The sequence below is a fragment of the Thermobia domestica genome, chromosome 15, assembly GCF_964235325.1.
Source record: "Thermobia domestica chromosome 15, izTheDome1.hap1.1, whole genome shotgun sequence".
In the NCBI taxonomy this organism is placed as follows: Eukaryota; Metazoa; Arthropoda; class Insecta; order Zygentoma; family Lepismatidae; genus Thermobia; species Thermobia domestica.
In genome coordinates, this window is record NC_137468.1 from 74,994,402 (window position 1) to 75,018,402 (window position 24,001).

General features: G+C 33.9%; 1 protein-coding gene across 4 annotated transcripts in view; it reads right to left on the minus strand.

The window, feature by feature from the left end:
* The window catches only part of Nipped-A (Transcription-associated protein Nipped-A), a 207,852-nt gene that overhangs the window by 71,759 nt on the left and 112,092 nt on the right, over positions 1–24,001 (minus strand). For 2 of the 4 annotated variants that reach the window (XM_081739846.1, XM_081739844.1), the window contains exons 32-39: positions 21,979–22,184; positions 17,650–17,820; positions 16,660–16,845; positions 15,906–16,202; positions 11,770–11,892; positions 10,490–10,688; positions 6,329–6,480; positions 355–524 (exon numbers count right to left, since the gene is read on the minus strand). In XM_081739846.1, coding sequence (XP_081595972.1) covers positions 355–524; positions 6,329–6,480; positions 10,490–10,688; positions 11,770–11,892; positions 15,906–16,202; positions 16,660–16,845; positions 17,650–17,820; positions 21,979–22,184 — 1,504 coding nt within the window. Of the gene's footprint in view, positions 1–354; positions 525–6,328; positions 6,481–10,489; positions 10,689–11,769; positions 11,893–15,905; positions 16,203–16,659; positions 16,849–17,649; positions 17,821–21,978; positions 22,185–24,001 lie in introns of all 4 variants that reach the window. The other 2 variants (XM_081739845.1, XM_081739843.1) reach the window with 1 other exon arrangement.

The window sequence follows — 24,001 nt, forward strand, 5'->3', positions numbered from 1 at the left end:
CGGCACTAGGAGATTAAACTCTAGCACCTTCAGATATTATATGATAAGGAAACCTTGACATTCTTCCCATCCTAATTAGCTACCATCATAAATGAAAATGCTGGGTCTTCTTTCTCATAGCCTTTCCGCTTTTTCTCATTAAAATTCAAAACAACTTTCCAAAGTAATATGTTAAAAATGGAAGCATGTTTACACATCCCTAAAAATTTAACGCACATTTAGAATTTTATTCACAATTCTTGCTCTAGTAATCTCATGTATTGCTGTATATCAAATAAATACATGCTGAACTTGTCAATAATGCAACACTTTCTCATTTTCTTACGAAAATTTCATTTTTAGCAGCTAACTTACCTGTACACGTAGTTTACTAGTTCCAAAAATTGAGCATTTAAATCCAAATCATCAGAAAATCGCTTCTCAACATATTGCATCATTTTGACAAGCAATATTGATTTTTCCCTCAAACTAGGACCTTGGTTAATTGCGATAGGATTTTTGTTCTTCATCCAATCTTCTAACATCTGAAGAAATAATAAATAAAATAAATAAATTAAAAAAAAAAAAAAAAAAAAAACGGAAGTTAGTATAGTTAAGTATTTTGGGCTTCAGAATTTTACAATTAATTTTAGACTGATTTCTATAATAGATTGATTTTGGAGCACAGAAAAAAGGCAAGAATACGATAAGACAAGAGAATGTCATGCCTATTATCTGACATAACTGTATTCATCCATAAAATGTAATACTGAGATGTAAAATGAAATGAAATCTTTTTGTTGAACGTCCCACGATTATGCCCTTTAGACTAAGGGAGACGATGATTAAACAAATGAATGATGATGGAAGATGTGGTGGAATGAGATAGTGGGAGGAAATGGGAGTACCCGAGAAAACCCACAGACACGATTTTGTCTACCACAAACTTACTTGGCCGGGGATCGGACCAGGAACACCATACACCAGAAGTAAGCGCTCCACCATTGAGCCACATTCCCCCCCCCCATACTGAGATGTGTATGAGAACATAATAAAATAATTTACTGTTCTGTATCAATGAAAGGAAACAAAAAACAGAAACTACACCAAAAAAAGGTTTATAAATTATACTAAATTATTTGGTCATGTAGTAAATTTTTAATGCATTTATCGTGTGAAAACTATTTAGAAAATAAAGGACTAGTAGTGACTATATTTCTAAGGAATTAACTGGTCAGTAAAATACCTCTTTTAGTATATTACAAACCGGTAATATAATACAATGTTGAACTGAGTTGTAGCTAAGATCTACTTTAGCTTTTATTACTTGATTTAAATGTATGAAACATTTATGCATACAATTTTTCATACTATGTTTTCATTGTATTTTATTCCTTGCAAAATCCTATCTCATAATATATTTATCCTTTACGACAGTACTTCCCAATTTTTCTTTCATTGATTACGAATTTTCCTAAACGCTCACGACATCGTAACAACTTACGTTAAATAAGGATCGGGCATCGTTTTTGATGTTGCAGACGTTGACTAGTACAGTCTGTCTCGAATTCAATTTTAACTTAGTATTAAGTGTCGTGTGAAGAATAGACTTTGTAACGTGAGGTGGGGCGTTAAACCCCATTATTAGTGTTTGGAAGAGACATGAGCCTCTTACTAACTCGTATCTCTCTTGGGGGGCGCGGTGGCTCAGTGGTAGAGCGTTCACCTCTGGTGCTTGGGGTCCCGGGTTCGATCCCAGCCCCCGCCAAGTGAACTTTGTGGTGGACAAACACCGTGCTCGTGGGTTTTCTCGGGGTACTCCCGTTTCCTCCCACTTTCTTCATTCCACCATTTCACTCATCTCTCATTATCACCGTCTCCTTTAGCCTATCCGGCATAACCGTGGGACGTAAAACTCAAAGATTTCATTTCATTTTTTTCGTATCTCTCTTGGTGACTGAATGAGGGGCGATGATGAGAATGTGGTGGACACAATTTTCTCGTATTCTGGGTCGGTTCGGACAAGAACGCACTATTCTATTAGCTGCAAGCTAATTCCCAGAACGATCAATCACACAATACCGAGGTATCTTTACTTATACCCTTTCTCTCCTGCACTTCTCTCTGGGATAGTATACGACTGTCGGTAACCTCCTAAAATCCGGAAAAGAATGTTGCTTACACTAGAATCACTTGTACCCTGTTAGGTGTCGCGTAGGCTTTGAGATAGGAGAGTAATATTTTTGAACTGACTTGACAACTAATTTCCAACTATATCAGGTTTATTACAATAAAAGTAAAATAAAGAGAATACATGAGCTTACATAACAGAATGAAATAATCTGTGAATGGTTGTATGACTTAATCCTAAATTACAATAATCAACTTAATTTTTTATCTCCCGATGTAGCGAAGTACGTTGCCTCTAAAACTTAAAACTAAAGGCATTCCTTGTACAAACGCAACTCTCAAGTTCCACACCTAGTTTTATTCTTACTTCCACATTTATTAATGAATAAAAAGAAACTCTAAAATTGTGAATGCCAGTTTAGTGCTATCTGAAAATGCTAACACAAAAATCCCTAATGTGGTGTGTTCAGGATGCTAACTAGAATCGCGGAGGTGTGATTCGAGTATCAACCGATGTCTGCATGAGCCGACTGCGGCAAACCAGAAAACCTTCCTCCGGGGTAATAGGCAGCTTGTCTCGTTAGGGTGAGAGACCATCATCGGCTTACAATACTGTCAATTTCACCGATTATCCATTGCTTGTAAAGACTAAGTCCGCTGGGATGTTTGACGAAATCGTGCTGTCAGAAAACTCAAAAGAGCACACCTGAATGAAAAATTTCAAAGTCCAGAAAATTGAACCATACAATTGAGTGACGATTGGTGCAACAAGCCGTGATCGAAAGAACAGTGGGTGCTGAGCGCTCCTGCCTTTATCACCTTTTTCTTAAATAGGATAGTTTACAATTTATAACAAAAGGTTCTTTCCTGTCTCCACGTAATGCCACTCCAGGTCCTGGGATGAGGAGAAGCCCCATCCTCAGGAACGCGCATTACTTTCGTGATATTTTCAAGGTTTATGATGTAAGCGGAAATTTTGTTTTGGAGCCAGAATCACAGATGGGGCCTCTTTTCTTTTCTTTTCTTTCCTTTGCCTCTTTTCTATCCAAATATGGATTTCTGTTGGCGAAAACATCCGTAGTGTCAATTTATTTATTTATTTATTTATTTTAACTGTTACCAACGGATTATTTTCACCAACTAGATTCCGGTGTCTATTTTCATTCTTTCCAACTTCCTTAATTAGAGAAATGACCAGTGAGTGAAAGACAATTGACATTTCAAGATTCTATTACTTTTGTTATTACTACTACGCCTTATGTTCCAGGAGACATCGTATATACGTCTGTTCTTCCACACGGAACTCGTCATCGTTTATGGCCTCTTTTGAAGTCGAGGGTCGAACCTGGACTTCCTCCCGAGAACGCGCGGTGTGTCATATCGACATTTTACATATTATATACATATCTGTCGCATACCATGCCGCTGATGTTCTGGTTTTTAAAGATGTTCCAATCCGACTGTCTAAGACCTCTTTAACTACACTAGGGGCAATGTGTAAATACCCAGCATACATACGAATGTTCCCCGAACATAATCCATGGCCTGTTGGTTGCTTCTTTCATGCAACACAAATGATTCAAACACTATCTTTGATATGCCGGGTCTTTACTTACATCGTACGGAACGGGCACGTAAGGAATGTGGCTAAACTCAAACACTCATTACTAAATGGTCTTTCCCTTCTTTTTCATTTTTAATTATCTTTCGCCTTTCATTAAGGAGGAAAAGAAGCGCTTCCGCAATTGCTAGCTACCAAACTGGGTCACGGGAAGAGCAGACATACATACTGACTATTACTGTTTTGGTTAGTCATTTCTTTCCTTTAAATTTGAGCTAGTATGTATCTTCCTTCCCGTCCGGCTTTTAAGATTTTTTTTTTTTTTTTTTTTTTTTTTTTTAACGCTGTCTCAAATCCTACACGTAACAACTTAAAAGTTTTCTGAATAGCAAGAAGTTATTTTTAGGTTCTAAAATCTCGCGGCATTCCCCATGCGGCTGTGCGACACACCGGTTGGTAAAGTCTGCTTTACAATATTACATTTCATAAAATGTAGGCTCCGTTAAAATAAATTGTAGAACAGAATCATGTAGACCATACAAATCACAGTCTTCTTATGACTTTTTTGTTCTTTATTACGAGATCACATTGAGCTAACAAACTGACCTTATGAATTATTTAAAAACTTAAAGAACACTTTATTTATATTTATAATCAGGCCCGTATTTACGGACAGGCCAGGGGGACATGAGCCAAATGCAGCAAATTAAAACAAAATGAGATTGAAGTATGGTATGTGAAGAAAAGAGGCCATCTACAAGAAGAAAATTTAAGGGAGAACCACACTGAAAACAATGTTGGTACCACAGCGCAACTTACTTTTCTCGTTATGACGGTACTGGCGCTAGAACGATCTGAGGCTATTGCTTATTAGTTGCAGTGTAATCCATCTACCTGGTTCTGTACGCCCACTTCAGTGCTGGTGACTTAATGTAAGCGTCTGTGGCCACATTGTTTAGGCTTATACTGAATACGAACACATAAGAGGGGAGGGCAAAAATTTTCTTGAGCCCATGGATGTAAAACACCTAAATACATAACTCCGTGTTACCTGATATCAGATTTTTTTTTTTTTTTTTTTTTTTTTTAATATTTTGATTTTACCTTACATTTTGTATTCGTTGAAAATCTTACAAATATGTCTTTTATCAAACTTGCGAAATATATATACACACAGCTGAGTACTTTTAATTCGAAGTCCCAGAGAACACGAAAAAAATCGAATTATCCAAAAATATGTATTGTTTAGAACCTAAAATCAAGCGAACAAATCTACTATACCTACAATGAAAAAAATATACACGTAGTACCTCTAAGGAAGCGTATTATTTGGTTGAGACAATACCGTAAACAAACAAATGATATTTATTTAAGTCACACGTACCATGGAAAACATATTTAAGTACAGTTCTACATATACGAGTAACTACCTTACCGTATTTTACGGACTATAAGACGCACTTCTTTTCTTTGAAAAAAGTGCCTCCAAAATTCAGGTGCGTCTTATACTTGAAATTAATATTAAAATGTCCAGTGTTTGATTTAAAATTTTCGTCAGTCTTAAAAAATGGCTATATATTGGATGCCGCAGGAAACCTATCTCTATCTGGCAAACGTTAGATTCAACTGGCAGCAGCAGTGCAACGATGCGACGGATATGAGTTGTGGGTATTCACAAGCTTGCTAACACTTGCTAGTAAAAATGATACGGTATATATATATATTAATTGCTTAAAAATTAAAGTGTGTCTTATAGTCTGTAAAATACGCTAATTATCTGATCTCACTTAAAGAAGTTCGTGAGCTTAGTCTGGTTTGATTAGATTACTTTTATACGGTCAACAAGCCTTCAAATTTCATTCATTGCGTGAAATACGTTATCAGTAAATTTTCAATCATTTCAGAAGCTTCAGATGAGGTTGGTACTTTTTTTTTTTTTTTTTTTTTTTTTTTTTTTTTTTTTTTTTACTTCATCGCTGATCTCATCTTTATCTTCTTTTTCATCAGACAGATTGTGCTTCGGGGTTATTCTTTCCTATAGCTGCCCCTCTGAGTAACAGCCAATACGTTGCAACTGCTTTCCTCTGTTGTAGTCTGTCCAACACTAACATTTCTTGTACTGTATTACTTCGAATTATCGAGACAGAGGGTTCAAAATTTCGAGTTACTCACGTTTTTTCCTCCATTGTTTACAATGCAGTTTTCAAGGGAAACAAAAGTTTGTTTGAATTATCCAAGTTCAAATGAACGGAGCTCCGCTACAATTATATAATTAATTTTTAACAAATACAGAATGTTAAAAAAGGAAGTGATATTCACAACCAATTGATGCTGCAAGTCCAATTACGCTTTGAAACACTGCAGATAATTATTCATAATATCTGTTTACAGGAAACATGAAGGTGAGTGTTATAAATGTAACTGTGACACTTCAATCCTCAAATAGATTTTTCACATAAAAACGTTCGTTATAACCAATCGCTACTATGTAAGAATTCCACGATTATAAAGCTACAGAATAAATAAATAAAAATAAATTATGTTTATAAACAAAAGGGAGTTAATCAGAAAACAAAGGATAATAAATTACCTTGGTGAATTATCACCAAACATATATTCACACATATATGTATAAATACGTGAAAGTATAACACTTACCTTTGTAATTGCTTTCATGACTTTAATGTCATTGGTCTTCTCTATGAGTCCAACCAAAATTGATCCAATAAAAGCTTTCCTCATTTCTACTCCCATTACACCAACACGATTCTTTACCAAGTCCAAACTCAAAATTAGAAGTTCGCTGGCAACTAGGAGAACAATGGAAGAATAATTCGTAAGAGTGTATACACTAAATATAAACAAGTATACAACAAAAAAACTACCAATTTTCAACAACTATATTGAAAATAACGATATATTCTTAAGAAGGAATTTTTATAATAGTGTCTCAGCAGACGTCTTTCGCAAATTATATAGTTTTTATTGTTTACGATTGAGGGTAATCCGGTAATCGTCACTTCTCTTATTGATTTTCAAACCTATATCTTCATCCAAGAATGTTCCATTATGTTACATTTGTATATAACTTTGTTTTTCTTCCTACATTTCAAGCTGAGTTAATATCAGTCATGTTATCTACTTAGCAATTTCAGTAAACTTAAGCTCTGTCAGCTATATTACTTAACGTCACAAAAGGGTACCAGATCTTTACGAGAGTATTTTAGTTGGGTGATGTGTAACATACTGTTTATATATATATATATATATATATATATATATATATATATGGTGTCCTATTAGTCCGTTTACATATCCTATCTCGGTAACTATTGAAGATACGATAAAATCATAAGAGAACAATGTTGTTGGAAAGTATGTTTTTTCAATCTAAAATGTTGGAATTTTCGGAATTGGACCAACCGTTTGGGCTCTACACTGGTATAGCGCCCAATGCTAAAGAAAAATGCAACGTTGCCAAGTCTTTGTTGGACAACAATGTAGTTTGAAGTATCTTGGACCAAGGAGAATAGAAGGGACGGCCATAATGAAGGATCACACCAAACGTTAACCCAAGCCAGTGGCGTCAGCATCAGAAGAGGAGGGGGCAGATACGAAAAAGAAATTGAACTGAATTTATTCACGGCAAACTGGTATTAATTGCTCAGTGATGTCAATGAGACGGTCATTTTTATTCATTTTTAAGGCCCGATAAAGGGGACATGTGGGGATAAAAGAAGACGTTTGGTAACCCTCAAAATTAGTTGCTGTTAGACAGAAATCTATCCCATTTCTCTTACTTTGAGGGTAAAGCGAGCTCCGATATTCTAAAAGCTGTTTTGCTACATTATCTGAGCTTTGTAAACGGTCATTGTAATTTTGTTTTCTTCATATTAGTAGGAAATTATCTAAAAAGTAAATATAATTTATTTAGTAAGACTATTCATGGCTTTGGATTGATTATTTTAACAAAAAAGACACTGACCAAAGCTTAAAACCCACTTTATTTTAAATTATAATTTGTAACTGTTTCGGATAGCTAGCATATCCTTCTTCAGACACTATCGAAAATAAATGAAAATACAGACACATATATAAATATTGTTATAACAAAGTTTAAATTATTTAACATTTGTCATAACAATATTTATATGTGTGTCTGTATTTTCATTTATTTTCGATAGTGTCTGAAGAAGGATATGCTAGATATCCGAAACAGTTACAAATTATAATTTAAAATAAAGTGGGTTTTAAGCTTTGGTCAGTGTCTCTTTTGTTAAAATAATTTATTTGTGAAGAGATCTATTATATTTTGTTTATTATTAACAGCAGATTTTGACTGCATTAAAGAGGTCATTTTATTAAAGTTATTATTTCATTTAATTAAACTCTGTTGTACCCTAACAGGTAAGTGTAAGAAGACTGACAAAGTGCTGTGATTTTTTTATGTACACCCTGTTTCAAAAAGAATATACGTATTTCGAATGCATATATTTATTAAACTTTAAGACATACGAATATGAAATTTTACACACATATTTACGAATTTCTCAAGTTCAAATTACAGATTTTCAATATGTCCTCCATTAGCGACACGAACAATATCACATCGATACTCAAATTCCTCCCATACTCGGGCAAGCATGTCCTGTGTCACTGATGTTATGGCAGTACGGATCCAATTCTTCAACTCTTCCAGGTTCTGTGGGAGTGGTGGTACATAAACGTTGTCTTTAACGAAAGTCCACAAGAAGAATTCACAGGGTGCCAAATCCGGTGATCGTGGAGGCCAGCTGAGACATGCTAAGTCGTTAGCTCCTTGACGATCAATCCAACGGTTTGGTAGTTTCATTCAGATATTCACGCATTTGGCGACTCCAGTGAGGGGGTGCCCCGTCTAGTTGAAAAATGAAATTGTCATCGTGCAGCCTCGGAAACTACCAGTTTTGTAACATAGCGAGATACTGCTGACTGTTAACGTGTTTCCATTAAAGAAGAATAGGCTGTAAACAGATGATCGGGATATCGCACAAAACACATTGACTTTGGGCGAATCTCGTACATGTTCAATGAATGCATGTGGGTTCTGTAGGCCCCAAATTCGAAAATTTTGTTTGTTTACCTGACCACTAACACAGAAAGTCGCTTCATCACTGAACACGATGCGCTGTGCAAAAGTGTTATCATTGTCAATAGCATCCAGAATCTCGTTACATAATGCCACATGTTTGCGTTTGTCATCAGGACGCAGAGCTTGTAACAGCTGTAACTTGTACGGCTTCATAACCAACCGACGTCTCAAAACACGCCAAATTGTTGTCGGTACTTGTAACTCCTGATTGGCACGACGAGTTAATTTTGAAGGACTACGTTGGAAAGCAGTTTGAATTCGTGCAACATTTTCTTCAGGAACACGAGGGCGTCCCCGACTCTTTCCTTTACATACACATCCTGTATATACAAACTGTCGATACCATCTGCGAATGTTTCACCCATTCGGAGGATCAATTTGGTACCTCAACCTGAAACGTCTTTGCACTGTTATCACGGAATTGCACTTCGCAAACTCGAGAACACAAAATGATTTCTGCTGCGGAGTAGCCATTTTAAACATATGACGGTTACCAAGCAAAACAGGAGACAACTGACATCTATCGCCTATTAATATAAACTAGACTATGTATTCGTTTCTCCAATAGCCGAGCCGAGGCGCAGCGATCGATAATTTGGACAAAATAATTCTTCGTAATATGTATATTCTTCTTGAAACAGGATATATATATATATATATATATATATATATATATATATATATATATATATATATATATATATATATATATATGAAATGAAATCATAAAGTTTTACGTCCAACGGTTATGCCGGCTAGGCTAAAGGGAACGATGAAGATGAGAAACGAATAAAACGATGAAATGAAGAAAGTGGGAGTAAACGGGAGAACCCCGAGAAAACCCACGCACACAGTGTTTGTCCACCACAAAGCTGAATGGGCACGAGCTGGGATCGAACCAAGGATCCTATGCACCAGGGGTGAACATTCTACCACTGTCCACTGTTTCTAACACCAGAAAGTAAAGTCCGACCACATAGACAATTCTACTTGAAGTATTATTAACTATGAGCTGGAACTTGTTACAGGTACTGAAAAAAATCATGTAGTAATTTTCTCCGAGTGTTTTTCCAAAGTTTCATTTCATAATGTATTACAAGAATAAAATATAAAAAATCGAACTCATGGAAAACACAAGAGGAAACGAAAAAATCTAAGTCAACAGCATAGGCTCAATTAATTACATTTTCACTTAAAGAGTTGAATCAATATTATCGCTCTTATCCGAAAGTTTCAATTTTAGTTTAATACTCTTTCTCATTTGTATCAATAATTAACAAGAAATCTGAATATATATGAAGGGTAAGGGGAAAAAACAAGGAATGTCCATGCGCGTGCTTTATCGGGTGCTTTGCCCTATCCGTTGGTGACTCTTGGTTCTATTTGACAGTATATGCCATGCATTCATAGATGTCGGAAAGTCCATGTAAAAAGGGGCGAAAGATTTAATAACCCTATTCTTTTTACGTGGTTTACAATATTAAAACGCCGTTTTCTCAAAAATGCAGTTTTGTGACATTCCTTATTTTTTCCCTTACCCTTCATCCTCCCTTTTCAATCCATCAATTATTTCATCATTCTTTATTTCTGATTCTTATCGTCTTGAGAGTATATCTCTTGAGATGAAGCACTAAATTATATATAAATGTCCTTTAAAAAAGTGAATGACTTCTCAGAATAAACTTTACCTGGACTTGTTTCTGTAGTACTTGGATTAAGATGTTCCTTTGTCATTCGTTGCAACACTCTCATAAAGGATATGATCAGCCTATCGATGTAGCACGGATTATTTACACAAGCTGCTTTCAACATCATCAGAGTTCCGAAGAGACTAGATGGACTTGCATTTTGGTTCTTTTCATAATTTGCTAATCCTTCAAATACAACCTACAGAATAAATACACAAAATCTTAGAATACTTGAAAATTATGAAAATGAAACTTCATATTTTTTTCAGAGAATACGTTCCACGTTTGACTGAAATTATCTCAGAACTCCAGGACACCAGACCATCAAGATCCAAAAGGGAAGGGGGACTCACAATCAAGTATTAAGCTTAAAAATAATAGCTGACAATCAGCAATGGAAAAAAAATATATTTTTAACTTAAACCAGTATAAATCGACAGCAGTAAATAACAAAAGAGAGTTATGAGAGGGGGGTCGAACCTCGCCCTGTACCCTGTACGGCGCCCATGTTCAGAGGTTAAAGATGAATTATATGATTTGCACTGTATTGAATAACTGAATTCCTTTTACACAATTATCTGTACTACGATCTCTACTCTTTCTGCTTCAAATAAAATACATCAGTAAATATTATTTATTAACAAAACCACAACTAGTGAGAAATCTTTTTGAAGCTTAAATAAAGTACACCACGATATGGCTTCTAAAGCGGCATATAGAAAGTATCATGACTCACAAAGATTAATTCGAAATACAAAGAATGGGTTTACAAAATGCTACATTTCGTTTGCGAACAGTCGTAACCTTGTTGAACCACATAAAACAAAGGCAGTAACCACTGTTTTTTATGATTATGTCATTGACCACTGTTCTGATTAACTGAAGTCCCCCGCTTTATAAAGTTACTAATAAACTTTCAATTGATCATCTTTTTATTGATAGCACAATAGATTAGTTTATTTTTTAAATTAACAGGCACTTAACAAGAGGAGATACATTTCATTTGCGTTAATACTAATTTAGGTATGTTAAGTGATGTATACACGTATTAAATATGAAGATCTATGGGGAGGGAGTCCAACCTCGCATTATTTTCTTGATGGTTGTTCTATTATAAATTATTTCACGTCTGAAATATTTTAAGAGGAAGCTGTATACCTGGTATCTCAACAAACGACAAATTTGAATATCCACAGTTTATTCACTTTAGTGTTACATAAAGTACGGAAAAAACATGTCTCTGAAAAATAAAATATAGAATCATACAGATATTGACCTACCTTTCCCACACAGGCGTACAAACATTCCAATTCCTCATACTTTGAGGCTACTGTCGAATTGGTTGGTTCAGTTGGGAAGATACTCATCAGTCTTGACAGTAAACCATGAACGAGCCTTATTACCTGAAATAAAATATTTTGTTCAGAAGTATTACATATACATTTAGTAAACTGGAATATATTTATCATTTTATCCCTATTTACTTTGTTACCTTTGTTAACTGGTATTTTGTATTGGAAAATATTAGTTCAAGTTCATTAACTACCACAATGAAACCTATTACCATTCTGCATAATCAAAATAAATGATGGTTGTATCATATTTATAATACTCTACAACGCTAATTTCTACTACTGCACCGTCAACCTAATAGCCTCATTGATCTCTTTCAAGGGTAGTCTCAATATGGTATGTGTCACAAGATCTCCTCCTCATTATATATATAAAGTTGAATTCAAGATTGCGGTCAGATACATCAGGCTTTCCAATGCTAATGGAAAAAAAATTAAGAAATCAAGACGAAAAAATATAGGAGGTTTCTTGAAGCAATGAAAAAGGAACATTTCAATTATCCAATAGGTAGAAATAATAATAAAAAAAAAGTCACATGGAAATTACACCAATTGTTACATGAATATACATTCTATTCTAAATATAACTAAATGGGTAATTATCTCGTTGAAAAACTTTATACGAGTTTCTTAGTGTTTTCGTACGTAGCTCACCAGTACTAAGCAACGATCATAAGGAAAAATGAAAATGAAATCTTTAAGTTTTACGTCCCACGGTTATGCCGGTTAGGCTAAAGGAGACGGTGATGATGAGAGATGAGTGAAATGGTGGAATGAAGAAAGTGGGAGGAAACGGGAGAACCCCGAGAAAACCCACGAGCACAGTGTTTGTCCACCACAAAGTTCACTTGGCGGGGGCTGGGATCGAACCCGGGACCCCAAGCACCAGAGGTGAACGCTCTACCACTGAGCCACCGCACCCCCCAACGATCATAAGGAAAGTCTTAAAAGGATCTGTATCAGAAAATCGGTGTTTGTAAGTATACGTCTCCTCCAAGATGTGAATGACTTTTTCACTTGCAAGATTCCATTATTTCTATGTTAATTCCTTTTTTTAAAAAAATAATATACGTAAGTTGTAAAAATCAATACAACATTCATAAAAAAAATCACAAAACACATTATACAAAGAGTTGGTTTGTTAAGTATCTAAATACACAATTGCACAGAGAACTTAGTGCATCTAAGGAAATATATACAACAGTAAAAGTATCAATTACTTTTATTTTCTTTAGTGCCTGAATATGCTTATTTGCCATCTTCCGTTTCTCTTTGTTCTGCTCGTCTTGAATTTTTTGCAGTTTATTCATCTTCAAGGATGCAGTCTGTAACATTGCCTGGGCAACACTGTTAGCCACGTCACTTTCTGATAGAGCAGAAGATAATCTTGTTTGAGCATCTTTCATCAGTCTAGTAGCTATTTCTATTTCCTTCTGAAATGGGATGGAGTGATTTTGAAAAAAGAGAAGGTGTGAGTAAAGTAAAATATCTTGGAAGATTAAAATTTATGGAAGAAACAAGATTAGTAAAAGTGGTGCATGAGGCCACTAAACATATGAGAAAAGGGGAGAACACGAAATGGTTTAGGAGAGTTAGGAAATTAGAAAGAAAGTATGATCAAACTACCCGCTGGCATAGAGAAGAAAATTATAAAAATTGGGAAAAAATCACAGAAAAAACATTTAAAGAGAAAGCGCAGGAAAAGTGGTATGAAGAAGTTGTTAAGAAGAGCAGTTTAAAAGGAATATACACACATAAAAAGAGTTATGAGAAAATAAATTACATGAACAATGATTTAGGAAGCATTTTACTTTTTAAAGCCAGGTCAGGGAGCCTTGAAACAGGGGTAAGACTGAAAAAATTTAAAGAAGTGAATGAAAAATGTCAATTATGTTTTAAAGAAGATGAAACATTAGAACACATATTGTTAAAATGTGAAGAAACCCAAAAAATCAGGGAAAAATGGAAATGGATTGATGAAATGAAAGAGGAAGGAAATTTGATGAAATTAGCTTGGAGGCTAGGCTTTAATGTAAATGGAAGGGAACTAAGTGAGAAAGAAATGGAAAAAACCAAAGAACTTCTTGAATTTTGGTGGAAAAAGAAAATGGAAAACGTTAAATGAAAAAAACAAAAAAAACAGTACTTACTTTTTTTTCTTTTTTTCCAGGATCCAAACTTCCGAAGAGAAGGAAGGAAAATACCTTGAACCTGAACCTGAACCTGATTTAATTTATTCAGACGATTCACTCTTTGAAACGTCCTTTGATATAGCTTCTTGCTTTGCATTTCTTAATACACTTTCTTCTCTGGAAATCTTTGCCACTGTGGCTTCTTGGATCTGAACTCTTCTAAGTAATCTTTATACTTTCTCCAGGCGTTCTGCATAGCATCTATTAATTGCTTTGTAATAAGTAGGGTTTCAACTTTTCTCCATACATTACAATGCTGCCCTTGAGCTTCCTCGTGGCTAAGCGGTTATTTAATTGTTGAGACATCATTGGATATTTAATTGTTCCACATGAATTTCTTATATCACATATTCTTGCCCAGTATTGATCTACGGGCAAGTATCTGACATAACCACACTCAGTTTTCTCCATAAACCAAGAATCTTCGATAAGTGGCTCCACAGAATAGTTTCCACTCGTTCATGAAGGCATCGATGTTCTTACAATCTGCAAATACATGCTTTTTTTTTCTGCCAAATTCCGTGCAAGGGATAAACAAGTTATCTCCTTTCTGAATAGTGGATGTAGACATTGCAGGTACTTCAACAATGGTTTCGATATTGGTAATTTCTTAAACACGTTCGAAACCACACAATGTAGAATCGCTTCACATCCTCCCTGAATTCCCTCTTTTGTAGCTCTTGAGTAGTTAGCTATTACCACAAAGAGCAGAAGTTTGAATTTGCGCTTTCACTCCAACTTCAGGTTGCCGCAAATGGTATTTACAGTTCTTGAAATCAATTGCAGATAAACCAGTACCCTCCTTCTCTCCCAACACATCTGGCTTTATAAACCTCAATAGTAGCATTCTGACTAGCTCAGATAACTTTGAGTAGAGTAATGAATTAGAGGGTCTTTGCATTGAAAAAACAGAAATTTATCAATAACTAATATACAAATGATGAAATGCAGTTTGGCTTCAAACAATTTGTCTTTCAGAAAAACTGTTTAATCCAGCGTCATTTAGAAACTTTCCCATCGTGAACTGTAAATAAACATTGTTGTGCACTTCTCTGTTTTGAGTTTTTAATGTGTCTCTGTAGACGCGTGCTGTACAAGAGCACTCTTTGCACGATTAGCTACTGAGAAGTATTTATCACAACAAATGCTTAGCTTCAGTTGATGTTTCTCCTTCACAGAATCATCGTTCACACTAGTTTAATCTAACCACTTCACGGAAAAATGGGATGTTCCACCAGGCATCTTTCCTTATAAAGTACCACAAAAACATAGGAGGTTTCGTTAAAATGTAGGAAATATAGGAGTTTATAGGAAGAGACGCAAAAATATAGGAAATATAGGAGCATTGGAAAGCCTGGATACACGTATCTCTCATCAGGTGGGACCCTTAACACATTGTTAGTTGCCAAGGTTGAATTTCGTCCTTACAGAGGTTTCAATTGAAATGAAATTTCTAGTTAACGTCCCACGATCATGCACTGAGGCTAAAGGAGACGGTGATGATGATTATAATGAATGAAGGTGAAATGAAGAAAATAGAAGTAACGAGAGAACCCCAAGAAAATCCACGCACAGGTGTTTACCACAAAGAGCAGAAGTTTAAAAAAATACGTGTAATACGTGTAATATTAAAATTTATGCCTATGTTCTTCGCATTATGTCTATATGATGAGATTTACTATTTTAATGGATAATTTGATTAATCACGCTATTTGCTTCTGTCGTTCAGATCGTTTATATAGTGCGGAGTTAAAAGTATCATTACATTAATTTACCGATACCAATGAAAAGAAATCTAAGGTTCTCGAAAACATCACGACTAGCATGTTACTATAATGGCAGAATCTTATACTAAATAAAGAATAAATATACCTTTGAGTTTGGACAAGTCATACAGGATGATATGCCCCTCTGCAACGGCTTGAAAGCGGCTAAGATCTGCTCTTTTCGAAGCACTGTCAACAAGAAGGTTAGTAATTCAATGGCTGTACATATGTTTGCATAGTTGGGTTGACTGGAGTCTATACTTCCAAATAACTTATCAAACCATGCCAGTTTCAAATCACAATTCGGCCATACATCTGGTTTAAGTGCTGTTTTTAGCAGAGCCACACAACGACGAGACAATACCTCACCAGGTGATCCTACAGTCGTAGTTGTATCATTCACCTAGAAATACACATAAAGTATTTATTAACTTTAAAAAATTGTATTACCTTAGCAAACCAGTGCTATTTTTAATTCTAATTACTTCACAATGAAATTAAACCATAAGCTAATGTTCTACAATCATTTTTCGTAAACTAAAGGAGGAAGATAAATGGAAGTGAATGATTATGGAAAAATTAATGAACTCAAGAAAAGTGTGAAATAGGAAACATAAGAATACATTGCCCAAAACATGTAGTCGGAAATTATAACAAAGATTCTTCACACTACAAGAGGTGAGGTTTCTACTACTAATGTTTGAAAGATACTACATATTATATTCGAAAGTGATAATGTAAGTGTTGGGGGTGATAATTATTTAATGAGAATACTATGTATAGCACTCCAATTAGTAAAGGCAGATGGTAGATAATCAGAACTCATGTAGCAGATTGCAAAAATTGTATACTTATCTCACCTGACAAGCTAATCTTAACAAAAAATTAACTACAGCATCAGCATGGTTCTTCTCAATCGGCTTAAAAATTCCGTCTACTTTCTGTACTGGCCCAGAAGTGTGACGTTTCTTTGGCTCAGGTGTTCCTTCAGTTGAGGGTCGTTTTACTGCACCTGTAGGCAAAGTAGTGATGTTCTGGCCTTGCTGCTGCTAAAGAAATACATGAAAAGTCATTTATCACGCACAATAATAAAGAACTATGATGATAATACAGATCATAAGTAAAAATAATACGCACATTTCAAAAATGAGATTAACAACCTCTAACACTTATACTTCAGTACAGTAAATTTAAACAATATTAAATTGTATAGAGTATCGCAAGAACACAAAATGTAAATTACAGCTCAAAATTACATTAAAAAAAAATGCAATAACATCGATAAAAAGTCAAACAGGTAATGATAAATAGAAATTCTATTTGAAAACTTGATACAATTTAATTTTATCGATACTGACACTTGATTATATTGATGAAAATTATTTTAAGTAGTTCCTTACTTTAACATAAAATACATGACTTATGTACTCAAATTCCAATATTTCTTTTCATTTATTTGATCTTTCAAGCTTAACTCGCACATTTGTTAGGTTTTAGTTTATGTCTCACGTTTATGCTCTCCAAGATAATGAAGATAAGGGTTCCGTTGCGGCTTGAACCCCATCAGGCATACTAAAGACAAATGTATTAATTACTTAGTAAGTAGAGAGCCTAATTTAACTACTGATGATGCCTCAGCCTGTTACGATGAGTACATTGTCAGATGAATGGATGACCTAAGACTATTAACGGTATAAATGCAAGATGAACAATGGAAGTCTGGATTATGTGTAATGTATTCTCTGCTTAATACATCAATTTCCTTAAATAACATTTCAATATATATATATATATATATATATATATATATATATATATATAATGTGATAAAAAGATGCGTTTGTTCATACCTCTTGTATTTCTGATTCATCTTTAATTCTTTGCAGCTCCCACTTAATAATAACTTCAGCAAGTTCTACAGCAAGTTTTCGATGCTCAATTGTAGAGGTAGGGCTGAATCCTAATCTCTGGATGGAATTTACCATATGCTGAACTAAATGATGTCTCACAGGATAATAAACCTGGAAAACGAAAGTTAAAAAATGTATCCAAATATCATATGTAAATGCTTACTGACATAAATATGTATTCATATAGTTACTTCAAAACCAACCAAGCCCAACTACAAACTTATTTGTAAATTTCCTTTTCATTAATTTAAGCAAACGGAACTTCACAGATGCTAGCATGTGAGATATATGCATTTTACCTACAAATTTTAAATTGTCGTCAGTTGTATTGTCTCCTAAGGCTTCATTTCTAGAAGATCCCAGGTGCTGATATTGCTGATGCGATCTCAAGGAGATCCCTTTAAATACTATAATAATATATATATATATATATATATATAAAAAGAACCAAATGTAATGGTTTTGTAAGGTGTCCTTGTACACACACCAGAATTTTCAGTTGACGCGACACGCCATAGATTATGAGTTATCTAACTTACAAACTTCCGAATTTTCATTGATTTCTCCGAAATTACGACCATGACAAGATGCGATTCACTTATGAGACCCGAACGAATAACCAATAGGAGATTTTACCACAAAAACACACACGCATAAAAGTTTCACTTTAATATCTCTTAGAGCTTCCTCGTGGCTATGTGTTAGAATCGTGCTTTCTCACGAATCGTGACATTACACTCATTAATTGTTAATAAATGTATGTATTATTGTTGATTTTGTTTGTATTTACTATTGAACATTATTCGTTTAAATACGGAATTTATGTACAAGGTACATGTCTACAATATATTCGTTTTGTGTAAGTTTATATTGTAATTTCGTTTGTGTGTAGTAGTGCTTAATAATAATAATAATAAAAAAATTAAATACTAGCTACAACAGAACTGTGAAGTAGTAAAAAGCAATTGCATAAAATGTGTGTTGCGTTTCAGATGTGCATAATAAGGAGAACATAGGTAACAAAATTGACACTTCAAATAATTATCATCTAAATTCGAACATAATAAAGGAGCCATACTATAGTAAAGCCTGCTTCACCTTGTCGATTATTATTCCCCAATGAAGTAAATTAGATGCCTTTTCTAATAATTGACTTTCAGTATATCCGTTTTGAATAAATTGACGTAGTAATGCAGTATTATGAATAAGTAATTTGTCTTCGTCCTGTCAGACAGACAAGCTATGGGGGGGGGGGGGTGTGTGTAATAATTTGTTTTGCTTCAAATGTTAGGCCTATCTATATTATTGAAAATTATAATTAACCTGATGCGGCATACTACTTCTTTTGGATTATTCCAATAGTTTGGTTAGAACGAATTTCCAAACTGAAATTATTTCGGTTATTTGAAAAATAATGATGCGAATTCGAATAAGGTGAAAATTCTAACTAATGTAATAACGTCTGAAATATTCAATGAGATATAACTGATTTGTATTAGCTACTGAAGATTGATAGCGTTTAAGCAATTAACAAAATCAATTTTAGGCAGTTGTAATTAGCTGAAAGCTAATAATAATAATAATAATCTAATAATAATAATAATAATAATAATAATAATAATAATAATAATAATAATAATAATAATAATAATAATAACACGATCAGTTAAATGAAATACGGGATTGAAAATAATAATCTCATTTGCTACCTTGTACCCAATCTAGATGATGCCTATGCGTTGGTCCCTAAATATATGTTGATTTAATTGCCCTATTCTTATCAATACTAATAAATACATCAATCATAGGATTAAGTTAGCTAGGTTAGAGTAGGTAGTGTTAGATTAGGTTAAGTATTATTATGTTATTATTATTCTATTATTATTATGTGCTAATATGCTGATTTTGTGGCTAGGTCCAATACTATAATTACTGAATAAATTTGCATAATGAAATTAACCTTTTATTATTGCTAATGGAAAAATGTAATCCTCCTTAATAAGGGAATAAGAGTTATCCCTTTCGCAAGACGAATATAAAGTTAAAATGAATATATTATTATTTAATCAGATAAATGTGAAAATAATGAAATATATATCGAAATATGACTAAGTCATTATATAATCCAATAAAACATCAACAATAATGTTGAATTTACATTTTAATCCTGTCTCTATGAACTATATTAATGATGGCATTATTTACCTGGAATATATGTAATATGGAAAACTATTCATAAGGGACCGAGCATAGAGTGGAATTCATATGCTAAGATATTTAAAAAAAAAAAAAAAAAAAAAATCCAGAGTATTCAGGTAGTTACGTATTTCTATCAATTGTCAACAAATGAATAAGCAAGTGCTTGGAATATAGGATCACCTTTATTAGCTTTATTGTATACGATTTAAATATGCCATGAACTACTTTGTTACAAAAGATTGCAAGTTAATTTATAATGATTTGACATTTATGTATAAAGGACATCAGATACATAATGAATCTTCATTGGCATGCTATATATTGTCCAAGTTGCTACAATTATTATTTCAGTAATCCAGTTAACTTTAATAAAAACTGATTTCTCCAAAATCAATTTAATTTATTTATATCATATTCTCTATAATATTGAAGTCGCCATTGGAATTGTCACTGCTGCAAGTTCCTGGATAATTTACACATTTGAAACAATAAGTACCGTTGCGCTAAGGATTTTTTTATGCTAATACATATGATGCTAATACATATATACTGCTCTCTATTCAGTAACTAGCAGAATTTTTTTTTCTTTTCTCTTTTAAAATGATAACCGATACTGGATTTTCTTTTTAACCAAGTGACGAGAGTTAGTACGGTACAATACATACACATATTTATTTATTTTAACATATGTCTCTTTGGCGTGAGAGACCTGAATTTCATTTTCAACGGAAGCCCATGTGGTTCGGATTCCACGTTAAGCTGTAGGCTCACGTCTCATACAACCTCACTACTGAACGGGATGCTAACTCGAATCTAGCTAAATATCTTTTAATCTACTGGTTGTATTTAACACATTCCAGAGTAGCGGCGGCCTCAGCGTTTGTGGAACTAATGTTCAGTAAAACGAACAACACGCATAACTTTCCCTTTTCTTTACATTTTTATAGCAAGCTTTATAGTTTTGCTGGCATGTCTTTAAAATGAGAAAAACTTAAGCGAGTATTTTCTACGAATATTGAAAAAAACACGCCTGTCTGCTGGGAAAAACAGTTCATCCGCAAAGAGTAAACGAATATTACTTTACAGGTTAGAATAAGAAAAATAATAAATTAGGTTATTATCAATACGAAGTTATATCTATAAATATGTGTGTAGGGGGGGGGGGGCTACATGATTTTGACACATTTATATTTGAAATTGAATAACTTTGAGCACTTCAAGGTATTTACACAATTAGTTTTAATTGGTGGTTCATACTGGCTTTGCTATTTCAAATAACTTAAACTGAAAGTACAAATCGCTGAGAAAGGCGACGTTTACTTAACAATAATAAATATATAAAAGTTTCGCCAACTAACTGAAAAGTTTCTGATCAAGCCAATAAGTTCAGTTATTTCGCGAAACTGTTACACATTTATTTTTAAATAAAGGTTGCTTTGCACAGCGATTTGTAATTCTACAGTAAGATCATTTAAAATATTTTGTAAAATTCGCTGTTTAGTTACATTTTGATTAAAAAAAAAAAAAAAAATTCTCTCCATGCCAGTGTATAGTGTGCAACTCATGCTTGTTGTAACAAGGAAATAACGGAGCATAACGCGTAACACACGCAACCAATAGCGATATAGGTATTCTGGTATTAAATGTAATTTTGCATAGTAACAAGCACTTCTTTCCTTTTTGCATGTATAATGCAAGTGTGAACAATGTGTGCTAATCGTGTGTTTCCTTATTTGGGAAAATTGCAATTGCTTTCTCAACATAAAAGTATTAAATTAACAAAAATAATCACAAAAGAATTTTAAAAAAAAAATTAAAGAATATTTTTCTTTCACTTGTTTGTAGAAAAATAAAATAAAAATTGTTCATATTACCTGAAATAATAGCTTAACTGATCTTGAACTATTGAGCGCAATTTAAAAATCGTCATATTCGAATGCATTTTTTTTTTTTTTAGTAATACAGTGAATCAATGTATAACAAAATGTTTTGTAACTGATTACAGGCCACGAAAACCTAAACAAATCAGTGAGTCATCACCTTTACAATTAACAAAGATTACTGATCTACCTTATAATGACGAACTACGAGCTGCAATATGTGGAATAGTTGTGCCATCGAATGTCCTTCTTCTACAATGATTTTCTTTGTCCAATGCGTTAGCATCGTGTTGCCATCTTCCATTCGAACTGGCATGGCTGGGGTCAAAATTTCTAATGCCTGTCGAACAACGTTCCTGGCTTCTAAAGTGTGAGCTTTCAGAAGACTATGAAAAACTGTTTAGAGGAAGTTTGAAGCAAAAATTAGACATTATATAATATACCACTGTAATTGTCTAATACTTAATGGAGAATTGTTCTTCGTTTATTTTTTTTAGTATACTTTCTACATGAACTTAAATGCTGAATATGCAGTAATAAAAGAAATACATTTGTATTCATCCTCACAAATATTTCTACTTGTTCACTTACTATCTCATTAATGCAATTACCCTAAAAAATTTGATCTTGGCTCATTTATCAGGCTTTTAACGTTAAATGAATATTTAGCAATTTAAATCATTTTCTCTTTACTTATTTATTATGAAACCATGGGGAACGAATATGTAACACAAATTAGGTAACTAATTTGTTTTTGTGATTTTATGAATGATCACAATTTTATAATATAATACAAATACGTATCGTCGCTGCGCCTAGAAAAACCGCTATGTGCAGAGCTGGCAACTTTCCATAAGAAGCAAAAGACGTGCTTTCTCATCATATACATTATTAACAAATGTTATCTTTGTTTCCTTATTATGAGAAAACTATTAAGAATTCGCATAACGAATACAAGGGTCTTTCTACTCATATTATACTATGAAACTCATTTTCATAGTGGTTTTTCGAGGCGCAGCGACGATACATAACATAGACAGATTTTCACTGTGATGATATAACAGACAAAAGTCCATATGGTTTTCATATAGAAACTGCCCTCTTTGTTCCTTTAGAAGGCTGAATTTTCGAAAACTCGAAGCTGGGAATGGTGTCCACTTATTTTTAATGAGGACTTCCTACACCAACTTTAATGAGAAGTTTCTAACATGAAAGGCTAGTAAGACACTTCATTTTTGGCAAAAATGATGAATCCCCATCTCTAAAACCCCAGATCGAGTCAAATACTATGCGTAAGACTTCAATTCGAACTGTTTAGCCATATTTCTGATTTGATGTAACAGATAACGTCGATTTCATTTTTATATCCTGTACGTTCTTCCTAACACACAGCTACACAGAAAGGAGTCATCTAGAGTCACCAAATTTTGTACATAAATAGATGTACTGCAGGTCTAATCGCGTACGAAGCAGTTTTTCGATTTTCGACTCGAGGGAGACTGGGAGGGGGGTCACACGTACTGCAGGCTTAAAAAGCATATTAGGATCCTTGAAGTTAGTAAGCAACCCACACTGCTAGGTTGCAGGTTGTATACTGTTCAGTCCAGTGCGTACACTTTTACTACTGTTACAAATGAAGGTTAAATTACATCTTTCAGTTTTACGTCCATAATTGCCGCGTATGCTAAGGGAGACTGTGATGATGAAAAATGAATCAAATGCTGGACTGAAGAAAGTTGGAGGAAACAGGACAATCCCAAGAAAACCCACGCACACGGTGTTTGTCCACCGCAAAGTCCACTTGGCGCGAGTTGGAACCAAACCAGGGATCCTACCCATAAGGTTGCTAATATTATATACATATAATACTCGTATTTTACAGAACAAAGCAAAAAGATTACATTCTTTATAATAATTTCCATTTTTTACCATCATGATGTCCTCACTATTACGTAGACCACAGTTTGAACGTACAATGCCCTCCTCACTGATTTTGGAACATCTTTATTCGAATCTGGTGTACATTTTTAATTTTCAAAATATAATTATTTTCTTCTGAAATTATAGTAGTCTTTATTTTTCGTAAATTTAAACATTACTTTTATTTCTGTAGAGCGGAATTGTTGCGCCAGTTTGCTGCGTAACGCCCATGTTTTGAAACTAAATAGTCTGTGCAAGACAGAACTGAAAACGATTAGCAGGCATTCTGCAGC